This window comes from Stylophora pistillata, chromosome 7, assembly GCF_964205215.1.
Source record: "Stylophora pistillata chromosome 7, jaStyPist1.2, whole genome shotgun sequence".
Lineage (NCBI taxonomy): Eukaryota > Metazoa > Cnidaria > Anthozoa > Scleractinia > Pocilloporidae > Stylophora > Stylophora pistillata.
Window position 1 is genome coordinate 21557316 of NC_142525.1, and position 19795 is coordinate 21577110.

General features: G+C 38.5%; 1 protein-coding gene across 3 annotated transcripts; it reads left to right on the forward strand.

Moving 5' to 3' along the window:
- The first annotated feature begins 6163 nt into the window (after positions 1-6163).
- LOC111344169 (uncharacterized) lies at positions 6164-19029 on the forward strand. 3 transcript variants are annotated; one of them, XM_088728750.1, is made up of 11 exons: positions 6164-6411; positions 6490-6585; positions 8104-8314; positions 9336-9736; positions 10368-10822; positions 11734-11828; positions 12587-12746; positions 13640-13700; positions 13798-14066; positions 15211-15421; positions 16177-19029. In XM_088728750.1, exons 3-11 carry the CDS (start codon positions 8160-8162, stop codon positions 16371-16373), a joined length of 2004 nt encoding a protein of 667 aa, XP_088584876.1. In that variant the 5' UTR covers positions 6164-6411; positions 6490-6585; positions 8104-8159; the 3' UTR covers positions 16374-19029. The 3 variants fall into 3 exon arrangements, with proteins under 3 accessions (XP_088584876.1, XP_088584874.1, XP_088584875.1); XM_088728748.1 differs by having other exon boundaries at positions 6513-6585; XM_088728749.1 differs by having other exon boundaries at positions 6513-6585; positions 18206-19029.
- The last annotated feature ends 766 nt before the right edge of the window (positions 19030-19795 follow it).

Genomic DNA, 19795 nt, shown 5'->3' on the forward strand with positions numbered 1-19795 from the left:
TGCACTTCTATCTTTCTGACTGGTTCGCTCAATTAAGGTTATCAGCTCCTATATCGAATCACTCCATACGGAAATAATACGCCCGAGTGTTGTTGAGTTGAATTTTTATTTTTAGCTGGTAGAAAACACTTCTCTGGTGCAACAGGAATAAAGTAAAACAAACATTGGTCAATGTAGTCTTGATACCAAGCGTGAAGGTCACAAAGTATTATTTTATTTCATAGCTACTGAGATTTATCTGAGAAAATCACGGTGAATAATGCTCGTAGGGATTTTGAACGTGGCGAATAAGGAGCTACAACGATAAAATTTCATATCAAAAAAGATCGTTCATCCAATCAACAACGCGAATGTTGAAATTTCACCGTTGATGAATAAGCGAACTGGAGTGAACGTGCCGACAGCCATTGCACAAAAAAGCCGCGCGCTTTGTAAAGTTGCCGAGGGAAGGTTTGCTTATCTGTTTGCTTAAAAATGTATTTCTGGAACGAGAAAACAAATACACTATTAATAAAACTGAACGAGATGTCAGATTGTTTGAACGATTTTTGTAAACAATGGAAGTTGTTCCAGCTACTAAGTCCTGTTTATTTCCTAAGGCAAAAATCCTTAAGTACGCTCAACCGTCCACCCATAACAAGACGTGCGCAGTTTTCACTTCAGCTAAAAGCTCCCGTCGAGTTTAGCCGCGACGTTCCATCCCGATTGAGATAAACCTTTTGAAGCTCAAAATGATAAAAAAAAATATGCGAAATAATACTCGTGTTTAGCTCTTTCATGCGAAAAATTGACGATACTCCATTCCCAAACGCGTAACGAATTATGCTTTCTCTCGTACTCTCTAAACTTCCTGCGTGTATTCATAACTCGATATACAACGCTAAGCATGAATCAATTCCTTATTTTCTGTTCGCACTAAAGATATCAGTTCGAGCCGACTTCGCTTCGCTTATTAGTGGCCCGCTTCGAAAGACTTTTGAAAAAGTAGGGGTTCTGTGAGGGATAATAAACGATTTGGTATTTGAGAAGACCAGAAAAGTTGGTCGGTCCCAACAGTAACAGTCAAACTGCAATGAAAGGAAACTGACAACCCAAATTATCAGTAGCTTTAACAAGCACAGTGTTGTACAGGAAGGTTTTGCTCGGTATGCGTTATGATTATTAAGACACTTGATTGCGCTAGAATGTAACCTTAAACAAAATGAGAAAAATGATATAGCATTGTTGAATCAATCTATCTTGATAAGCGGAACATATGTCTATTGACAAATGAGTGGGTTCAAATAAATTTTTCGACCATTAGGTCAGAATGCCCGTTCGTGCAATTTCTTATTTATGTAGATCGACGACAAAAGCTTTGACACGGTCACGATTTGGGCTAAAATTGAATATCACTTACTTTATGCACACTATTCACCGAATTTTGTTTGACTGGCAAAAGGTCAATCCATCATTTGTGAAATATCATATACGTCGTGTGTCATCATCGATCGACAGCCAAACAGTGTTACGGTTTGCTAACCGAGTCAGTTTTTCCACTTGCTACGGTATTTCCGGAGTTTTTCCGTAGATGACGGCTTTTAGTGAACCTCAAATTAGTGAAGTGACCGTAGAAATTTAAGTTTTCCATAATTATTAATTTTCAAGTGCGTTTTACATATTTTTAAAATTGTATCCTCAAGCTCTTATGAAGTAATTATGATTGGCTATCAAATCAATCCTAAAATCCAATCAAAATTGAAATCGATGTAAGGGTCGTCTCTTATGCTAGTCTCTCACGTATTCCACGGTTGTTGCATTTCGCTCTCTCTTTATCAACGATAACTATGTTTAACTAATACTATTAACTTGAAGGGCATGCACAGTTAATCAGTCAGTTTGTCATTTCAACGGTCAGTTGCCACTCTTTCTGTTCGTGTGAGTTATTTTTTCTTAATTGGGTTTTAAATTCAATTAGATCAAGAATTTTTTTTTAAGTGAGTTTGATGCTACCCACGAGGAGTTGGGTAAAATTTGCACCTGTTGATACAAAAAGTTAATGTAAAACATGTCATCTCTGGTTAAAACTTGGTTCAGCTTGGAGTGGTCAAACCACTTGCCGTTACACTAAGATATTCTAAGGTTTTATTCAAATATTTTTTGAAAAGTGAGATTTTTAAAAATCATAAGTTGAAACCAGAGACTTTTAAAAATCACAGGCTGAAACCAAATATTAAAGAAATGTATCATTTTAACAATGTTTATCCGCGTACTACTATTTCCGTGACAGTAGCTTCAAAATATACTCTTGCTTCTTCTTAGCCTCTCTTTGTCTCTCTCTTTCTTCTTTTCTACATTCGTTAGCAATTGTTAGGTGTTTTACAAGTCAACAGCTAGGATTGCTTCGGTTTTTGTCCTTTTTACTCATAAGTAGTGCCTAAATATATTTTTCGTATTAAAACTGACTTCATTTCGTGAAAATCGTCTTGATCAGCGGAACACATCTTTGAGAGAGATTAGCATTGCGCCGATCATGGCGGCCACACTATACCAAGCTCCGTTCATTTTATCTTTTTTAACCGTTATACCTAATTTCTTAAAAAAGTACGTGCTGAAACATCAAGGATCTTCTAAGGACCATTTTCAATGAGTGAAGTATGAGGTATTTCAAAATTCTTGCGATGTTTGGACACCTCTTTGGTTCAGCCGTACTTCTTGCGTATGGCGGTCTTCAAATGCACCAAGGCTTCGTCGCAGTTTCTCTCTGTGGTCTAAACGCGGTCATTTGTGTCTAACCAAACCAGACTGGGACCCCGTTATGGATATTACTATTCACATGGATATTTCTAGAAATCCAGGTCCGACAGTGTGGCTGAAACGATTAAGGACAAATCAAGTTTACCTTCAATAGAACGACCATATTGCCAGTCATCTGAGTCAGAAGGATGTGACGTTAGGTGGCTGGATCGCGCTCGTTGACTTTCCCACAAGGGGCGACTCGCACCTGGATAACTGCTTAGCAAATCGTCCGGATCTTTTTGAAAGGTGTTATCCTATTAAAATTTTCATTAAAACCGACTACAAAGGAGTATTTCTGCCGGCACGCAATAAAATTAGACCAGTCCGCCGAAAGGTAACAATCCGCGACTGCAAAGAACATCGAAAACAAGCATTGTATCTTGCTTTGTCGTTTGAGGATTGGTCCGAGTTATTATGCTCAACAAATGTTAATGCAGCGGCCTCTCAACTGGAAGCAAAAGTCATCACCTTAATGGACAAGTGCCTGCCCCTTGAGACGGTTACAATGTCTTCTAGGGATCCCTCGAGGATGAGCCCTCTGGTAAAGACACTATTGAAGAAATTATCTAGGCTTAGTTGTAACAATGAAGAATAGTTAGCGACAATTAAAGGGCACAGCTCTTAGCTATTTGTGAAAACAGGACACATCTCGCCGCTCCTATGGGAAGTGGTGGTTGGTGGAAAACTGTAAACGACATCACACAACGTCGCACCCACTCCAACTCTGCAGCTCACTGTTGAGATCGGCGGAGTAACTGAGTCCATCATGAAGCGGACAGCCCTCGTGGCCAATACGTCAAACATGCCTGTAGCTGCCAGAGAAACTTCTATTTACACGGGTAAGGTATTTCCAACAATAGGTGGACACTCCCTAAACCAACTTCCTTAACTTCCCAATTACCCCCTTTTATTTTCTCTCCATTGCTCATACCAAACACAGAGAGATTGCAAGCATTTATTGTTCCCAGTTGCCCCAGGCGTAAGTTTACATGGTGCTGAATTAGTCACTATCATTTAGCTCCTTTTTACGGCCAAATATAAGTTTGACTAGTATTTTCCCTTTTAACGGTGGTTTGACAAGTATTTCCGGTCCAAATACTAGTCTACTGCGAGGATCGTGTATCATATGTATCTAATACCGCAGTTAAAAATATATGAACTTCATATATTTCATTGTATCTGATTTATCACTTTCACGGGTTTATTACGAATCAACTCAACGGCCTGCTCCCAGTTGGCTTGTTTGCTCAATTGGTAGAGCGCTGCACTAGTATCGCAGAGGTCAGTGGTTCGAATCCCTTACAGGCCTGATTTTTTTCAGGTCTGTTTTTCGCTATTGCTTAAATAGCGCTATCTACCGCGAGGATCGTGTATCATACGTACCAAATACTTGTTTCTACATCTACATCTACATTTATTATCCTTAACACTTTGGTATCACAAGGATTTAAAAAATAATACTGAAATAATGTTTGACCAGTATTTCTCCTTCAAATACGAGTTTGACCAGTGTTTCCCGTCTAAATGCTAGTTTGACCAGTTATGATTTCTTATCCAAATACGATTTTGACTAACCGGCTCCCGGTTAGCTCAACTGGTTAGAGCGCCAGATTGTGTTGTGCGGGAGGTCGAGGGTTGGAGCCCTGGACCAATACTCATGGTCTTAAATTAACGGAGGAGAATTTGCTATCTTTCTATAATATCAAGAAATGAATAGATATTCTAGTCTTCTCGAGGAAGGTAGGAGTTAGAGGTAGGAGACGTTAATTTCCCACGCACGCGCACTAGATTACTGTGTGGTGGATGTCCTCCCTTGGGGCATCCTCGGAGACCTAGGGGCTGTGGGTCGATTTCAAGTGAGGGCATGAAGAGCCCCTGGGGACATTGTCTTACAAGACTAGTTCCAAACGGTCGCAGTCGTTCTTACCCGCTCGAGTAGCCAATCAGAACACAAGATTCCCTTCATCTTGTCCACGGGCGCTACGAACGATGCAATAAAAGAACTTCTGAATTTTTTAAGGGATCATACATAGGAGAGTCATGCGCGCTGCGAACGGAAAACTTGACGTCAAGTGAAGTTATATGCGCATGCATGCAGGAAGAGAAGAACTACGGAAGATTAGAAAAAAAGATTAGCACCACATGTGTTCCTTTTATAATAAGACACGTTACATTGTAAAACTTAGCAGCATATGCGTCATCCAAGGACCCGCTCCCAAAGTTCAACTACTTCAGTAAATATTCGTAGTCAGTTACCGTGTGGATTTTATTGAGTAAACGTCTCATGCCCAATTTCTTATCCTGATTGTCTCTCGTGTTATAACATCCCTTCCAACCTTTGTTTGAACGTTTACAAAGTAAGCTGGAATCCCACATGATATTCCAAATTTTTACGTCCCTCGTTGCAAAAATTCAGAGAGGATCCGGAAGATAATGTCGGAAAACGACTCCGACATTAGCGGTGTGGACGATCGAAAAAGATCGCACCGAATCTTTCGGTGCACGGCTAACTAAAGAGGCTAGCTCTTACTGGTGCTTTTGTTTTATCGTCCTGAGTCACCAGCCTCGAGAGTTCGTTAGAGATAGAAGAGAAATAAATAAAATTACAATGTGAAAAAGGCAATACTTAGAACGCTGAAAAAAACATGTATTGTACTTTAGAATTCCTCAATCAGTACGAACCATTCGGTTCTTGTATTAGTATCATAGCCATGTTTTGAGTTGAATTAAAAGGATAGAGTGCTTTTATCGAAGAAAACTCGAGAAAATCAACATGGATGTCCTTGTTCTCCGAAAAAAAATTGCTGAGAAAACTCACAAAAACAAGCAGCCATTATTTTAATGATGAAAACTTTCGTTTATCAGCTTTGTATTGTTCTAGAAAATAAACTTATTCCCCTATCACGCCCTAGAGCTTGGCCAGAGAGTTCCAAACTAATTTTCATACATTTCGTTTAATTAGGAAGCTGATAAAAAGACAACGGGATGTTTGAAGCTTTAATAAAAGAGTAGGGGGTAAACCGGTTAATAGGTTAGTTGTTACTCCGCACCAACAACAAACTGTCAGTTCCTAGTGAGTCGTCATTTAAAATCGAACACAGACACCAAACTAATGAAAAAGAATTCTTCGTAACCCGAGAAAATTATCGTTAATTTTTTATAGTCATAGTTCATAAAATTTTAAGAACCACGTTAGAATTCTGCATCGAAACCGAAATTGTTGTTTAGAAAGTCTGAGCGATGCGTTATCCACCGAAGCCAGCAAAAATAGAAGCGGAAAAACTATGTTATTATCTAGATTATCATAATTATTAAAAAAATAAATTGCTCATGTAAAGCCTACCCAGTGGGTAAGCGCTAATTCTCGACCAGAGCGTGTTTTTTCCTTCAGACACTTTACGCTTGTCGAGACTTCTGTAGTAACGTCAAAATTAATGATTCTACACCAAATTGCAACGTATTTCAAAACTACTTTTTACCGAAAGTAAAACAAAATATTGCACGTCTGAAATTAAATTCGTTGTGAGTACTCCTCTGAGGATTTGTAGCATGCGGAGACTGTGTTACCAGAGAAAGAACTGAAGCACTACTGAAGGAAATATGATAGAAATACTGCTTTTGTACCTTTATGTGGTAAGTAATATGAATTATTGTTTAAGGAGGAAAACATATTTTGAAAACCTGATGCTTATTTCTTTCGTTCCACATTAGTACTTTCTTATTGGGTAAAACAGGTTTTACACACTTTCACCTATGCCACTGGATCAAACATAACAGCAGCAAGTTCATCAAGTTATGCTATTGAAGGTGAGTAAACGATGAACATCAGAGTTTATTTGAAACTGTACCGTTTTTACCTCTCAATTCCTGACGAAGCCACTGGAGACTCACGTGTTAAGTAACTAAATTTATCATTTCTTGAAGAATTATTACAAAGAGGGAATAATTACAAAAAGATATTGTGTCCTATTTTGATAAGATTTCTAAATTTTCTTGCGCAACTTTGAGTTGAATTTGGCATCGATTACGTCTTCGAGTTTTGTCAGGCAAAACTGATATCAAAAACACTCTTTACTGTTCTAATTTTAATGAAATTGTCAGTCTATTTTATGTTATTGAATTAGGAGCAGCAGTTGAAATAAAGATATCACACTGTGTGGCTAGAAGATTCGGTTCATCTCGATTCTTGTTACATAATGTTCATGTGAAGAGAAAGCAACTTTAATTAAATGAATGTTTATTTCGAGGATGGCAACCCCACATTGCGAGCATAAGTTCCACCTGTTCAGGATGAAATATTTTATTAAATGAATCGTGATGTAAATTGCCAATATGTAAATGTCCAGGCCGTCGCGGAAACCTTCGTCACTCAGAAAAAATTTCCATATTTGCAACCCAGCCACTTGGAGCATTGTCGCTTATGTTTAGCGACTTTTTCACCGTTTTTCGCATCATGAACACGTAGCTTAACGTCGCGTACATTCCCATAGCGACAAAGTACTATATCAATAATTCAGAAACTATTAAGATCAAAATTACACTGTCAACGTCAGGATTCAGGTAATTAAATTACGGGTGTTCTTTACATCATGACTGAACTTTAGATTTCGGAAATACTGAACAAATGAATAGAAATGTGGAATTCATATGCGATAATGGACAATGGTGAAGTCAAGGTGGCTGGATATTTGCCGAATTCTTTTTTTTTTTCGTTGACGTGGGAAAGAGATTTCTCTTTATTAACGATCGAGAATGACTTGTTTCTTTCGAGATTCAGAAAAGAAAGCCAAATATGTTCGTAGCACAACAAACTAACAAGTATATTTTACGTTTTGTTTGCTTTGAACATCTTCTGCTGTTTTTTTTTGCGACTTCATCACCTGCATTTTCCAAGAATTACGAGCTTTTAAGTCCTCTCTAAGCGCCTCAGGGTGGGCGAGATGGGCCCATCTTGCCCCCCTCTGGTAGTCAATGAGAACATAGGAATAAAGGCTGATAGTTTCTAAAGAAACTGTTTGGGGCTTCGTCGGTGGGGGTAACGAAATAATTTGGATATATCAACAAAGTTGAAATGGTAAATTGGCCACCGTAACGATTACAAAAGCTGACGTTTCGAGCGTTAGCCCTTCGTCGTCGCTCCGACGAAGGGCTAACGCTCGAAACGTCAGCTTTTGTAATCGTTACGGTGGCCAATTTACCATTTCAACTTTGTTGATATATCCAAAATAAGAACATGGGATTTGCTTCATATTGCCTCCACATATCCAGAAAGTATCCCTATAAAATATAACAGTTTATCAATTCTCGTGAAATTTTCATTTTCAGATAGTTCTTTATATTTTCCTAAGAAAGGAGTTGGTGATTTTGTCAGCGTAACGGGAATGCAACTTTTGACAAACTTCACTGTGTGTTTTTGGATGAAGTCGAGCGATCCAACAGGAACTCCTCTCAGCTATGCTGTGCCACAACAACCCAATGAACTGGTCATTGACTACGAGAAAGATGGCTTCCTGTTGACACTTGGAACATTTTCAAGGTTAACGTTTTCGCAAACTAATCGAAAATTGAATAAGTAAATAGTTGAAATATTTGTGTGGTTGGCTCAACACACTAACCTGGGCGCCTTAAATCATAACACCATGTGGATCACCATTATCGGATCCCTTGGTTTATTCCTTTGTGTCTTCTTCTGTTCTACGATGATTCAAGTCATAATACAAAATTGGGCTTTGTTTAATTTATTTATTGCGCGATGGGTAAGCACTAAGGTAGAAGGTTTATGAGCAATTGTATCTGATATATGTAGTCTTTATTAATGCCGGATTACACAACAACATATACCTGCAAACAAACGTGCAAAGTCTACAACAATTTATCACTTTAGAGAAAACTAGTTATAATTTAAATGAAACTAAAAAGACATCTGTTGATAAAAGTTCGCTTAGAACGTCCCGTACAATACGAGGTAAAATGTAGCTATGGCCGCGAGAACAGAGCGACCTTCCCTATGCATGGGAAATAGGTCATGTAGGCAGTGATCGTTGCCTTTCGTGATCTGTTCCCATAGCAATTTATCTCTGGCACGAAGAATATCTTTAAGGGGTGTAAAATTCAATAGACAACCATATTTGTGAGCACATTTACAGAATCGTAACTGCGATGAAATAGGTCTGAAAATAGGTGCAGCTTACAAGGACGTTCCTTTATCGGTGAAATCATTGTAAGGATTGTTGTTTAGTCATTTTTGTTCAAAAACCAGTCATTACTTATTCCTGGGACCGGGGAGTGGAGGACTATTTTGGGGGGTAGGATCACTTCGTTTTCAGGGGTAAGGAGGGATCAATGGCAACCAACAGAATATAGAGAGGGAATAAAGAAAACTGACTGGCAATTTACTGCCAATGGGGGCGTTGGGTCGGTGGGGTGGGGAGGATATTATGAATGTCACAGAACTTCAGAGGGGAATCGGGTAAACTTTATCGAAACACAACCAAAATCCTCCACCCTCACCAGGGGAAAACAATTACCAGTCCTTTATCCGTTTATCAAATTTGCAGAAGAATATCTGCATCCGCCAGCGATAGCCTCTGGCACCATATCTGTGTTTCCTGGGAAGGAAATTCAGGATCATGGAAATTCTACCTCGATGGAGATATGAAGGATCAGGGTACAAACCTTGGGAAGGGCCGTGTGATAAATCCAGGTGGTATCTTGATGCTGGGTCAAGAACAAGACTCATTTGGAGGCGAGCTCTCGCATTCTCAGTCCCTTCAAGGGATGCTTTCAAACGTTAACATATGGAATGTATCACTTTCTTCTAAACAAGTGAGAGAGATGTCACAAATGTGTCTACTAGATGAAGCTCCCAATGACAGAGTGCTTCAATGGCTGGATTTCGTTAATGGAGCTCGTAAAGGTGGAGTAAGGCTGGTGAAAACATCTCCTTGTAAGATAGAGAGTAAGTGATAGAATCAAACAAAATTTGTGAGGGGATTTCTGTCACTAGTTTCACAAGGGCGGTGGAGTTGATAAGTAGAGCATGGAAAATGGGGCCCAAGCAAACATATATTGTGTAGGATAAGTCTCCGAGTATTTGAACGTCCCGTCAACGTTAAAGAATAAAAAAAACAGCGATTTGGTTTTCACTTTAATCTGCAATATAGTAACCAGAAATAAGTTTAGTAGCCGCTCCTTACAATGAAATTCATTAGAATTAACCAGATGTCTAGCTATCAAAAATAACTTCAAAGGTAACACATTAGACATTTGATATGAAAGTGATTTTACCTCTCTATTCGTACCAGCCAAAGTGGACTTTTCAATCCGCTCAGAGCTGTAATTTTTTTTTCTGTTTTCTTCCAAAACGGACAACGATCCACGCAAGGAAATGCAGACTTCCAGGAGATTTATTGCGTATGATGGAGAAACAAAATTTATAATTTTTATATTCAAGATGAATTTTATATTCAAGTAAATTTCTAACTAAGCAAAGTGTTCGTGTATTCGTTTCAGCTTTGAATGGCGAAACTATAAGAAAAACACGATGACAAACGAAAGATGTTCAACTTTTTTCGTTTCTATATTTTCAGAAACGTGTCGCTGTCCCACAAAGATATACGTGAACTGGGTGAAACTTCCGCAGCTTTGTGTCACTCAAAGCACAGAAAAAAGCAAAGTACCCGGGGGACTTTTCCCTAAACTGGTTTGCGACATGATACGTCACGTTTGTGGCACATGTCATCAACATAAAAGAACTGAAATTACCTTTAATGAAGTTAACGGGAGTTTTGAAGATATGACTGGTGTACACAATGAACATATACATCTGAATATGCCTATTACGATACTGCCTCAAGTACCTATCTCAGGGGAGGGGTGGAGACTTTTGCCCGTAGTGGAGGTACCAGGGTTTGCACTTGTCACGAGGAAGCCCAGTGTAAACACATTTGCAGTTTTTCTGCAATCATCTGTCCTAAGTTGCTGGCCTCTTTTTGCCATGATGCTTACGATGCAGTTCATGTTTGGATTGGCGGTCTGGGTTGTGGTGAGTAAAGTTTTTGCCCTTTTCATTCCCAGATCTCATTGGTAATTCTCCTTATTGTCTCCCAAACGATATTTATGTTGTTAGTTCAGGGAACTTGGTATTGAATCAAATAATAATGCCTTTTAGTATGTACTTAAACAGTGGATAGCATTGAAATCGCGCTCTACTAGGGTAATCAAACTCCGAATATCCTTTGCTATTGATGATCACCTCTTAGCAACGGGTGCGGGATTTGCTCCCAATCATATTGTAATTGTTGGAGAAACAAAGGAGTAAAATTATCTTTTCCTGCTTTATTATCTCACTGTGCTAGTATATACTAAAACAACTAGTCACGTCAGTGTCGGTGGCGATGGATGTTTACCTCACTGCTTTGCAACTTGGTAAAAATCGACAGCTAGTCACCTTCACTTTGGTAAATAGTTGTTAATTATTACCCTCATTGTTACTATTGTTACTGTTATTGGTGATGTAATTGCTAGCTATACATGACCGTTAACAGCATTTAACAGCATTATATGCTGTTAGACACAGGGAAAACATAACATTTACCAGCAGCACTATTAGGAACGACAAGAATGTTACGGCGTCGGAGTTGAAAAGCTAATTTAGCAGAATGGTGATACATTACCGAACTACAAAAGTATTCCAAAAATGTATCTACTGTTAGAGAAAACCAAACAGAGGATTACAACCTCGGTAAATTTCTCCTTCTCAAAGGCAAGACTAGTCATTCATAAGCTTAATTCTGTCTGAAGTGTTGCAGATGCTTGACAGAAAGTTCTCCTTAGAGCCAGTTTTCGCCTGAAATCTTTTCACCAGTCTTCTGTCAATCCTTCGCCAATCGTTTATCAATCTTTCAATTTAAAAGCTGTCTCCAGTTTATCCCATCCACGTTATTCTCCTTGTAGGAGATGCATATGAATCCCGAACATTTTCCGCCGCGTTTTGCGCGAAGCTGGAGGGAAGGAGTGTGGTGGTCTTTTATTTCCATGACAACTTTTGGGTAAGTAATAGGAAATAAAAGCTGATGATCAGGGAGCACAAAGCGAATATAAACTTATCTAAATTGAAAATAGACTGAAAAAAAATATCATGGGTCGTGGGGATAAGTTCTCTCAGTTTAGATTCCCATGGGAGCACTCTCTGTCAAGTAGCCTAAAATCAAACGGGTACAAAAATGCCCCAAACAGTTCTCACCATACTCATGCAAACCAACACTATTGTCAAAAGAAGGACTCCTAAACTATGATTTGAGATGTTTATAGTGTTAAGGAATGCGTCAATAGCGATATTGGTGTCTTAGAAACAATGCTAGTCGCATCTAATCCAAACAGGAAGGGGGTATAATGAACGCTATTTTCTGGGCTCAAAACACCAAAATTACCTAAAGAATAAGAAAGATGGTAAGTTTTTTTTACCTATACGCTTATAAATATTTCAACGTCTTATGCAATTGGTTATTTTATTCTTTTTTTTTTATCTTATGTTGGATGAATGGTATAGACAAAATAACTATAGAGTTAGATTTTCCTCGTCAATAATTTGTAACTTAAGGAACTCAAGGCATAACTAAGACTTTCAAAATAGTATTAAATGGTTGTAAGAGGTTTGGATTAATACTAGAAGCGCACGATCGCTAAAGCTTATGGCAATCAGATCCGTCCGTTGATTAGCCCAGTCATTCCGCTATTCACCTATTAACTGATCTAATCACTCTTTTATTCTTCATTAAAAGTGCGTTAAATTCTTTCAATAATACAGGTATGGTGATCGCCATGCAATATCAGTGCCTGGAAGACTTCTAAGTATTGTCTGCATCCTTATGGATGGCATCATAAGCGCTTTATTTGTATCAGGTTTGACGTCATCGCTGACGGTTTCTACAGTTAATGCGTTAACTAATCCTGAGAAGGGAAAAGTGGTTAGTACAACTTTAGTCAGTTTATTCCCTTAGTTCAGTTTGTTACTTCATTGACGATCTTAATGAGCTTACGCTTACTTCAATGATGCATCTTTATTTATCTTGTCATCAAGTAGAAAGATAATTGTTCATTAATTATCTGCGCACGAGTCACGTCTTCGGGAAGACGAAAATATAAAGTACACCTAATAAGTGAAACCCTTGCTTCAATGCCAGTCCGATTTTGAGAAAAATGGGTTGGGTTACCAAGGCTGACAGGTTACAATGGCTGGTGTTTGCTAGTCTCTACTCAGTGAAAACAAAGGGATGGCATTTTCGACCCCAACTGAACTCAGAAAGGAAAATTTTTCAAAATGAGTCTAACAACTCATCATCTCTTAGTCCACGATAAAGGGAAAAATCAAGGATCGATGAATTGAACAAATGTCTTCTTTGATACCGTGCGTCTTTTCACTAGCGCATCAGCAACTACGTCAAAACGTGGTAAGAAAACAGGTGGCACACGAATAGCAGCTGGGTGTGTCCCTGTTATTCATACCACGGTTTGAAGTCTTCTGTGATTCATTTCTGAACACACCTACTGCATCACGGAATCTATTTGTTTTATATAAGAAAGTAGCAACAAACTGTCAGTGATGAAGTCATATGTGGACCTGTCCTTCAATAGATCACGAGTAACAACCAATGAAAATGACATGTACGTAACTCAGTTTATTATTTAAAAATATATAGCCAGTAAGTGATTTAATTGGAAAAATAGGTGGATGGAAAGACAGAATCAACCAATGCTAAAAAAATTTTTCATCAGAACTAAGCTTGTGTCACTAATCGAAAAAAAAAGGTTATCCCACTGGGACTTTAACTACTCCCTTCTAATAAATTGAATTTTTCAGATTGGCGTGATTAACGGTTCGCTTGAACATCGTTATGCTCTGAGAATCAATGGAAGCAAAGGTAACACAATTGTTTTGACCAAATTAATCATAAAGCATTCCTTTCATTTACAAACTCCTAAACAAGGTTACAATAGTAAAATCTACTTAAATTTCAGGGACATTCTACTACGCAACGGATGCTCTGCTACCTGGCCTTAACTCGAAAGCATTGGATGGTGCTTTAATGGACTTCATGTCTGTGAACTCTTTTATGAGGGACTTGGACGACCCTCACTTTAGAGTTTATAAAATTGTAATTGTTCCAAACAGGTTTCATTACGGAATTAAATTAAACGGAGAAGCAGGACATTATCTCGGAGCGTTCAAGGAATTTTTGAAGACCACGCCGATAGAGAATAGACTAGAAAAGACAAAAGTAGACCAGGTAAGACAGTTGGTGCCTTGAAAACTGGTTACAACGAGTCAAAGTGCTTAATACTTTGACCATTTGTTTCCTTAAATATTGTTAGTTTTAAAAACGCCCCCTGCTGTTACGACGTTTTCCAGTAACAATCGATCGCTCTAGTTTCAATTAAACATGCTCAAATGTATCACGCATTGATTAGGAATTTGCAGATTCATGCTTTCTTGAAGCTAAGTTCGTGTTTTAGGAAATGAAGTAACACTTCAAAAATGTAGGTTTACACCTTTCAAGTGACGCCCCAGATACAATCATGTATGCGCGTGTTTTTTAAAGGCAACTCGTAATAACCGTACTAGTTAGTTATTCCCGCAACCGCTGCGATCGGAGGATCAATGATCTGCAGGCTACAGGCCACCATTTGACTCCTATTAGCGATACTTTCTGCTATCATCTGTGCGACTACGAACTTTGAACTGTAATTAAACGTGTGCTAATCATTCTGCAAGCTGAGTTCGAACTGTCTATCGCCTCGCACATCGCAACCTTTGTAATTGTTGAGTTTCCGAGTAAGGAGCAACCTGAGGATCTTGACATTTACAAATATATCTTGGAAAATGAACGGCATTTTCATAGATGATGATACAGTGAACCCCGATTTAAGGAACCTCTATATGACGAAGTCCTCGGTAAAACGAACGATACTTCAGTTTCAGCCCGGCTAAATTTACAGTAAAATGTATGCCACAGAACCTCGATACAGTGGAGCCTCGATTTAACGAAGTGCAAAGGGATTGGTGAAATTGGCTCGTGATATCGAGGGTTCATTATATCGAGGTTCTGTGCCATAAATTTAACTGAAACTTTAGCCGGGCTGAAACTGGAGCCTCTTTCGTTATACCGAGGACTTCGTTATATAGAAGTTCGTTAAATCGAGGTTCCACTGTATAACGAGCCCTCGATATAATGAACCAATTTCCCCAGTCCCTTTGCACTTCGTTAAATCGAGGTTCCAATGTACAAAGAAGACAGGGAATGCCGTAACGTAGAAATGCAGTTGATTGGATTGAAAAGGGTTCTCCATGGAAGTGTTCCATGGATCGTGCATTCGTCTAAGATTGTACTCTCTAGAAACCTTTTGAATGATTTATGCTTTCTTTTGTTGTAGGGAACTTTCGATCATTCTACAGAAGCCATACCGACCATGGAAGCGATTAAACTTTCTGATGTAAGAAATTTTCTTTATCAGAAAACTTTAAAAGTCACTGGTTTTGCTTTGATCAGTTTGGCCACAGGTGGTCTCGTCTATGAGGCAATACAGAAATGGCTGAAAAGGAACGTAAGGGGTGCTGATGATGTAAAAGGTGGTCAACAGAAAGGTAGAAAGATTCAATCTTTTTGAATACTTGAGTTCTGGTCATTCTCAAGATAAGTGTTTTTTGAAGAACTAGAAAAGATGACGTGAGAATATTTGTCATTAATCATCACTGAAGGGATCTTGAGTCAGTCCGAGATCTTGAATTAAAGTAATTCCACGAATACCGTCAAGTTTCAGACCTAAAGAAAATACTTGCTGCTTCGGCACCATGTTGCTCTTGGTATGATGCTATTTTATTATCATTCCCAGTTATTTCCACTCCTAACTATACTTAGGGACAGGACCAATCATTATTTATCACCAGGGGGGTCGGAAGATTTGGAGAAGGATCAAATGATTTTCAGGGGAGGAACGTGGAGGGGAGGGGGTGAGGTGAGTCTTCACTAGCAGAGTACAAAGTAGGGACTTCAGAAAATTGACTGCTAATGGGAGGTCATTAGAACATTGCAGAGTCTTGAGGGGGGGGGGGAGGGATCAGGTAAATCTTATTAAGACACAACCAAAATCTTCCAACCCCATCCCCCCCTCCCCTAGGGCGATATATAATGACTGGTTGTCCTCAAAGGTGTTCACTTCTACTTTTGAAATTCAATTACATTCAGGTTTCCTTCCTGAAACGGATTAATTAGCATGTGTACTCAGTTGATCTCGATCAACTTGAACGATAAAAGTCTTATGGGCATGGTTTTCCTTCCCCTTTATTTCCTTTATTTTTCATTCTGTTCAGTAACTTTGTATTTTCGTTCTTATCTAAAGCTCGTCCTAGTGATGCCCAGCTCAAACGAGAAGAGATTCGGGCGCAAATGAGGCAGCTTTTAGAGGAATTTCACGAACAATTTCAGAAGACATATTTCGCTCTTAAACTTAAGCACAGAAAGGAACTGTTAAAAGTTCGAAAGAACTTGCATTTTGCTAGCGTAAACTTGGAAAAAAAACTCTCAAATGAAAGCTGAAATCGCGGACGACAACGGGAATTGCCATTAATCTTGAGCGCACATTCACCTTGCAAGTGGTTTTTGTTCTCATCAGTAAACACGATTTTCAGTAAATATCTAAATGAAAAATCAGGTAGTTTGGCTCTACGTCGTCCTTGTAACAAATTGATGGAAACGTTACCTTCTCGACGAGCAGTTTGAGGAATTTTAATTGAGAAATTCCGAAATTCTTTCTCTTAAACCGCGCAGCGAAAAATAAAGGCTGAAAACGGAGCAACCAGCCAGTTAAAACTGAACGTAAATATAAAATTTGATAATGTCAGGAAAAAAAAACCTTTGTCGTTACTTTTGGCGTTCAAAGATTTTGATTTGGCAGAGGCCTTTGGTCTGGAGGAGAGAACACCGGGCACTCACCCCGTGTGGCGCCATTTTACAGGACGGCAAAATGTTTCACTTTTCTATGGGTATACGGGCAAATATAGAATAGATTTTTGACCTATCAGAGCGCACGTTGTGCGATAACTGTGGAAAATATACAATCCTTGGCTTATGATAAAAGAAGTTTGGAAAATTAATAAAGGGAAGGAAGAGAGGGCATTCGCTTTTTGCAATTCTTAACAGTCTTGTTTTCTAATGCGAGATGTGTTTCAGGTGATTTATTTTTTTTTTCTTCTGTTGGAGCAACATGAATGCAGTCAAATAAATTTGTCTGCCGTCAGACAACAAACATCTTATTAAAGCTTAAAACCTGAGCTGTCTTGGGTCAGACTTGGGACGGTTTCCTAGTAGGATTGTCACAAATAGATTTTGCCTTTTGGTTTTGCAGGATAAATGCATTAGATCTTGAGAGTGTTATCAATTAGCAAATAAAAGGAGCAAACAAATAGACATAACAAGTTTCCCCTTCGGGAAAACGTCTATACCCTTTGCCCCCCCAAGAGTGACTTGCTTCCTTACAAAACAGCCCCGGCTACTTTTCGAGCGCCTCACTTATAGTATGATGCTCCAGCGGCGCATCGACGTCACCCCAGGAGCTCCCCGCGATTCGCTAACATCAACCGTAACTGGGTGAACCAATCAGAATACTAGAAATGAAAAAGCTGGCGTTAAACATTTCATACATTCATTTACTAAACCGGCTTCATTAAATCTCAAACATATCAAAAGACTCAAGAACTGACAACAAACTAAATCCATTTTGCTATTGTTTTTGAGAATTAGAATTTAACAAAAGGTCAAGCCCGCCAGTCCATGAAACATCGTCCGTTTCTTTTTGTTGTGGAATGAAGAAATGAATTATCATCAGCGTAGATGGTGCTAACTCCAAGGCACATCGTCTGATTGGTACTTGATGTGGATTTGTTTGCATATATTCTCACTTAAATTCTATCCTCTTACTGGAAAAATACATATATCGAAACACTTAGAAAATTCACAAACTTAGTCCGTTAAGCCATTGTCGTTTATAATCAACAACTGTCAGAGAACAATTACAATTTTAAGGCCTACGATTTTTTTTTTGGTCAAGTAAAATCGCCCATCTATTTTATTTGCGGAATCGACTTAGAAGTTCTGATCAGAGCAGTTAGTACTAGCTCTGAGGTACATCACTTTGTGGGTAGTTGAGGTGTATTTGTATGTATATTTTGCGGTGGCGATATTTTTCTGCTCTTTAAACAAAAAGTCATTGCTGGTTGCTCTATCAGGGAAAATCTATAAGTAGATCTCAAACGAGTTGAGCACTGGCTGACGAGTAACAGACTAATATTAAATCATAGCAAAACGAAAGGACTACGTTTTGGAACAAGGCAATTACTGCAAAACTCATCAGAATTAATTTTGTACTGCAGATCCAAGGAAAGGACATAGAGAGAGTGACGAAGTTTAATTATCTCGGGGTTATGCTCGACGAGCAACTTCACTGGAAAGAGCATATTGACACAATTTGTAACAAAGCCAACAAGCGACTAGGAATCTTAGCCTGAATAAGATCTTGCCTTACTCTCAAAGCAGCGAATTGTGTCTTCAGTACACTTATAGAAGCAATCTTGTGTTATACGGACACCGTACGCGTGTGGGGTGAATTGTCAGCCACCTCCAGCAAACCTACAACAGTTACAAAATCGCGCTGCCCGCATCGTTTTAAGGCGTGACTCTTCTAAAGACACTTTTAATGTTTTAGGGTGGGCTGAGCTAGAAAAAAAACGTACCTTGTATTTAAATGCCTAAATAATCTAGTACCTGAATATTTGAGTGACTATTTCACTAGAAATTGTAATGTATATAGCTATAATACTCGCAGGAGAACAGATTTTCACCTGCCCAAACCGAAACTAAGCCTTACAAAACGAACTTTGAGGTATTCGGGCTCAGCTCTTTTTAAACTTTTACCTCGTTGTATTTAAAACGCGGAGTCACTTTCTTCCTTCAAAATTTTAATTAATAACTACAAATTTTAAAATTTTATTGACACTATATTCTTGTAAACTGTTGCATGTTTGTTTATACCTTTACTTATAAATATTTTTTGTATTTTTAAATTTTATCCTGTATTTTCAGCTTTCAAGATGTCTTGTATTCTTAACTATTGTAATATTTGACTCCAGGGCCCCTCTGGATATCAGCCTCGTTGCTGAATGAGCCACCCTGGCTAAATAAAGTCTACCTTACCTTACCTATCTATTGCACGCTGACTGTTCCTAAAAAAAACAACAAATTTAACACTTAATTAATTAAAAGCAAGTAAACAAACCAAGAAGCAAACCAGGTGTCCCCTATGTTAAAGTCGTTTTATTATCGAAAAAAAGAGCTTATGTTTGTATACCGTATCGTCAAATTGTTTTTCTAGTTTCTTTCATTTGCTGTTGTTTCCGATATTGTACCACAACTTTCCTATCATCGTCATCATCGTCAGTGTCGTCGTTGTTATCCACTTTTTCATTATTATTTTCTAATTATTATTTTATCAATATCATCGCCAGTATTTGAATAGAGGGGGCAAGTTTCTAAAGAAACTGTACATGTGGTGCTGCGCCGGTAAGGGGTAACAAGGGCCAACGGTCGAAACGTCAGCTTTTTAAGGTGGCTCGTACCGGTTTTCATCTTTTTGATGGTTTGTAACTTTGAAAGAACACAACAGAAAGACTGGCCACGGGGTTGAATTATATAATCATTGGTTATCCAAAAGTAGGTGTCATTTCGTCACTAGCAGTTTCCATGGAAACGCTGTCATAGGTTTATTCAGACGCATTTTTTAGCTTGTGGCTTAAATAATTCGAAAACTAACCCGGTGACCCCGTGATTTTTTTCAGCGATTGCTTTTAGCACTTGAAAAGGAAAATGTACAGAATTATACGGAGCGCAATTTCAGAAAATCTAGAAAAAAGGCAATTTTCACATATCGCAAATTTCCTTCCGTAGAATTTTATATGTTTTTTTTC

What these genes read in the sequence shown, in the direction of transcription:
- LOC111344169 (XM_088728748.1), top strand. Translation starts at nt 6,379, where the DNA reads ATGATAGAAATACTGCTTTTGTACCTTTATGTG. An exon ending in ATCAAGTTATGCTATTGAAG is followed by an intron (nt 6,586 to 8,103) that starts GTGAGTAAACGA and finishes TTTCATTTTCAG; the next exon opens with ATAGTTCTTTATATTTTCCT. An exon ending in GAGAATCAATGGAAGCAAAG is followed by an intron (nt 13,701 to 13,797) that starts GTAACACAATTG and finishes CTTAAATTTCAG; the next exon opens with GGACATTCTACTACGCAACG.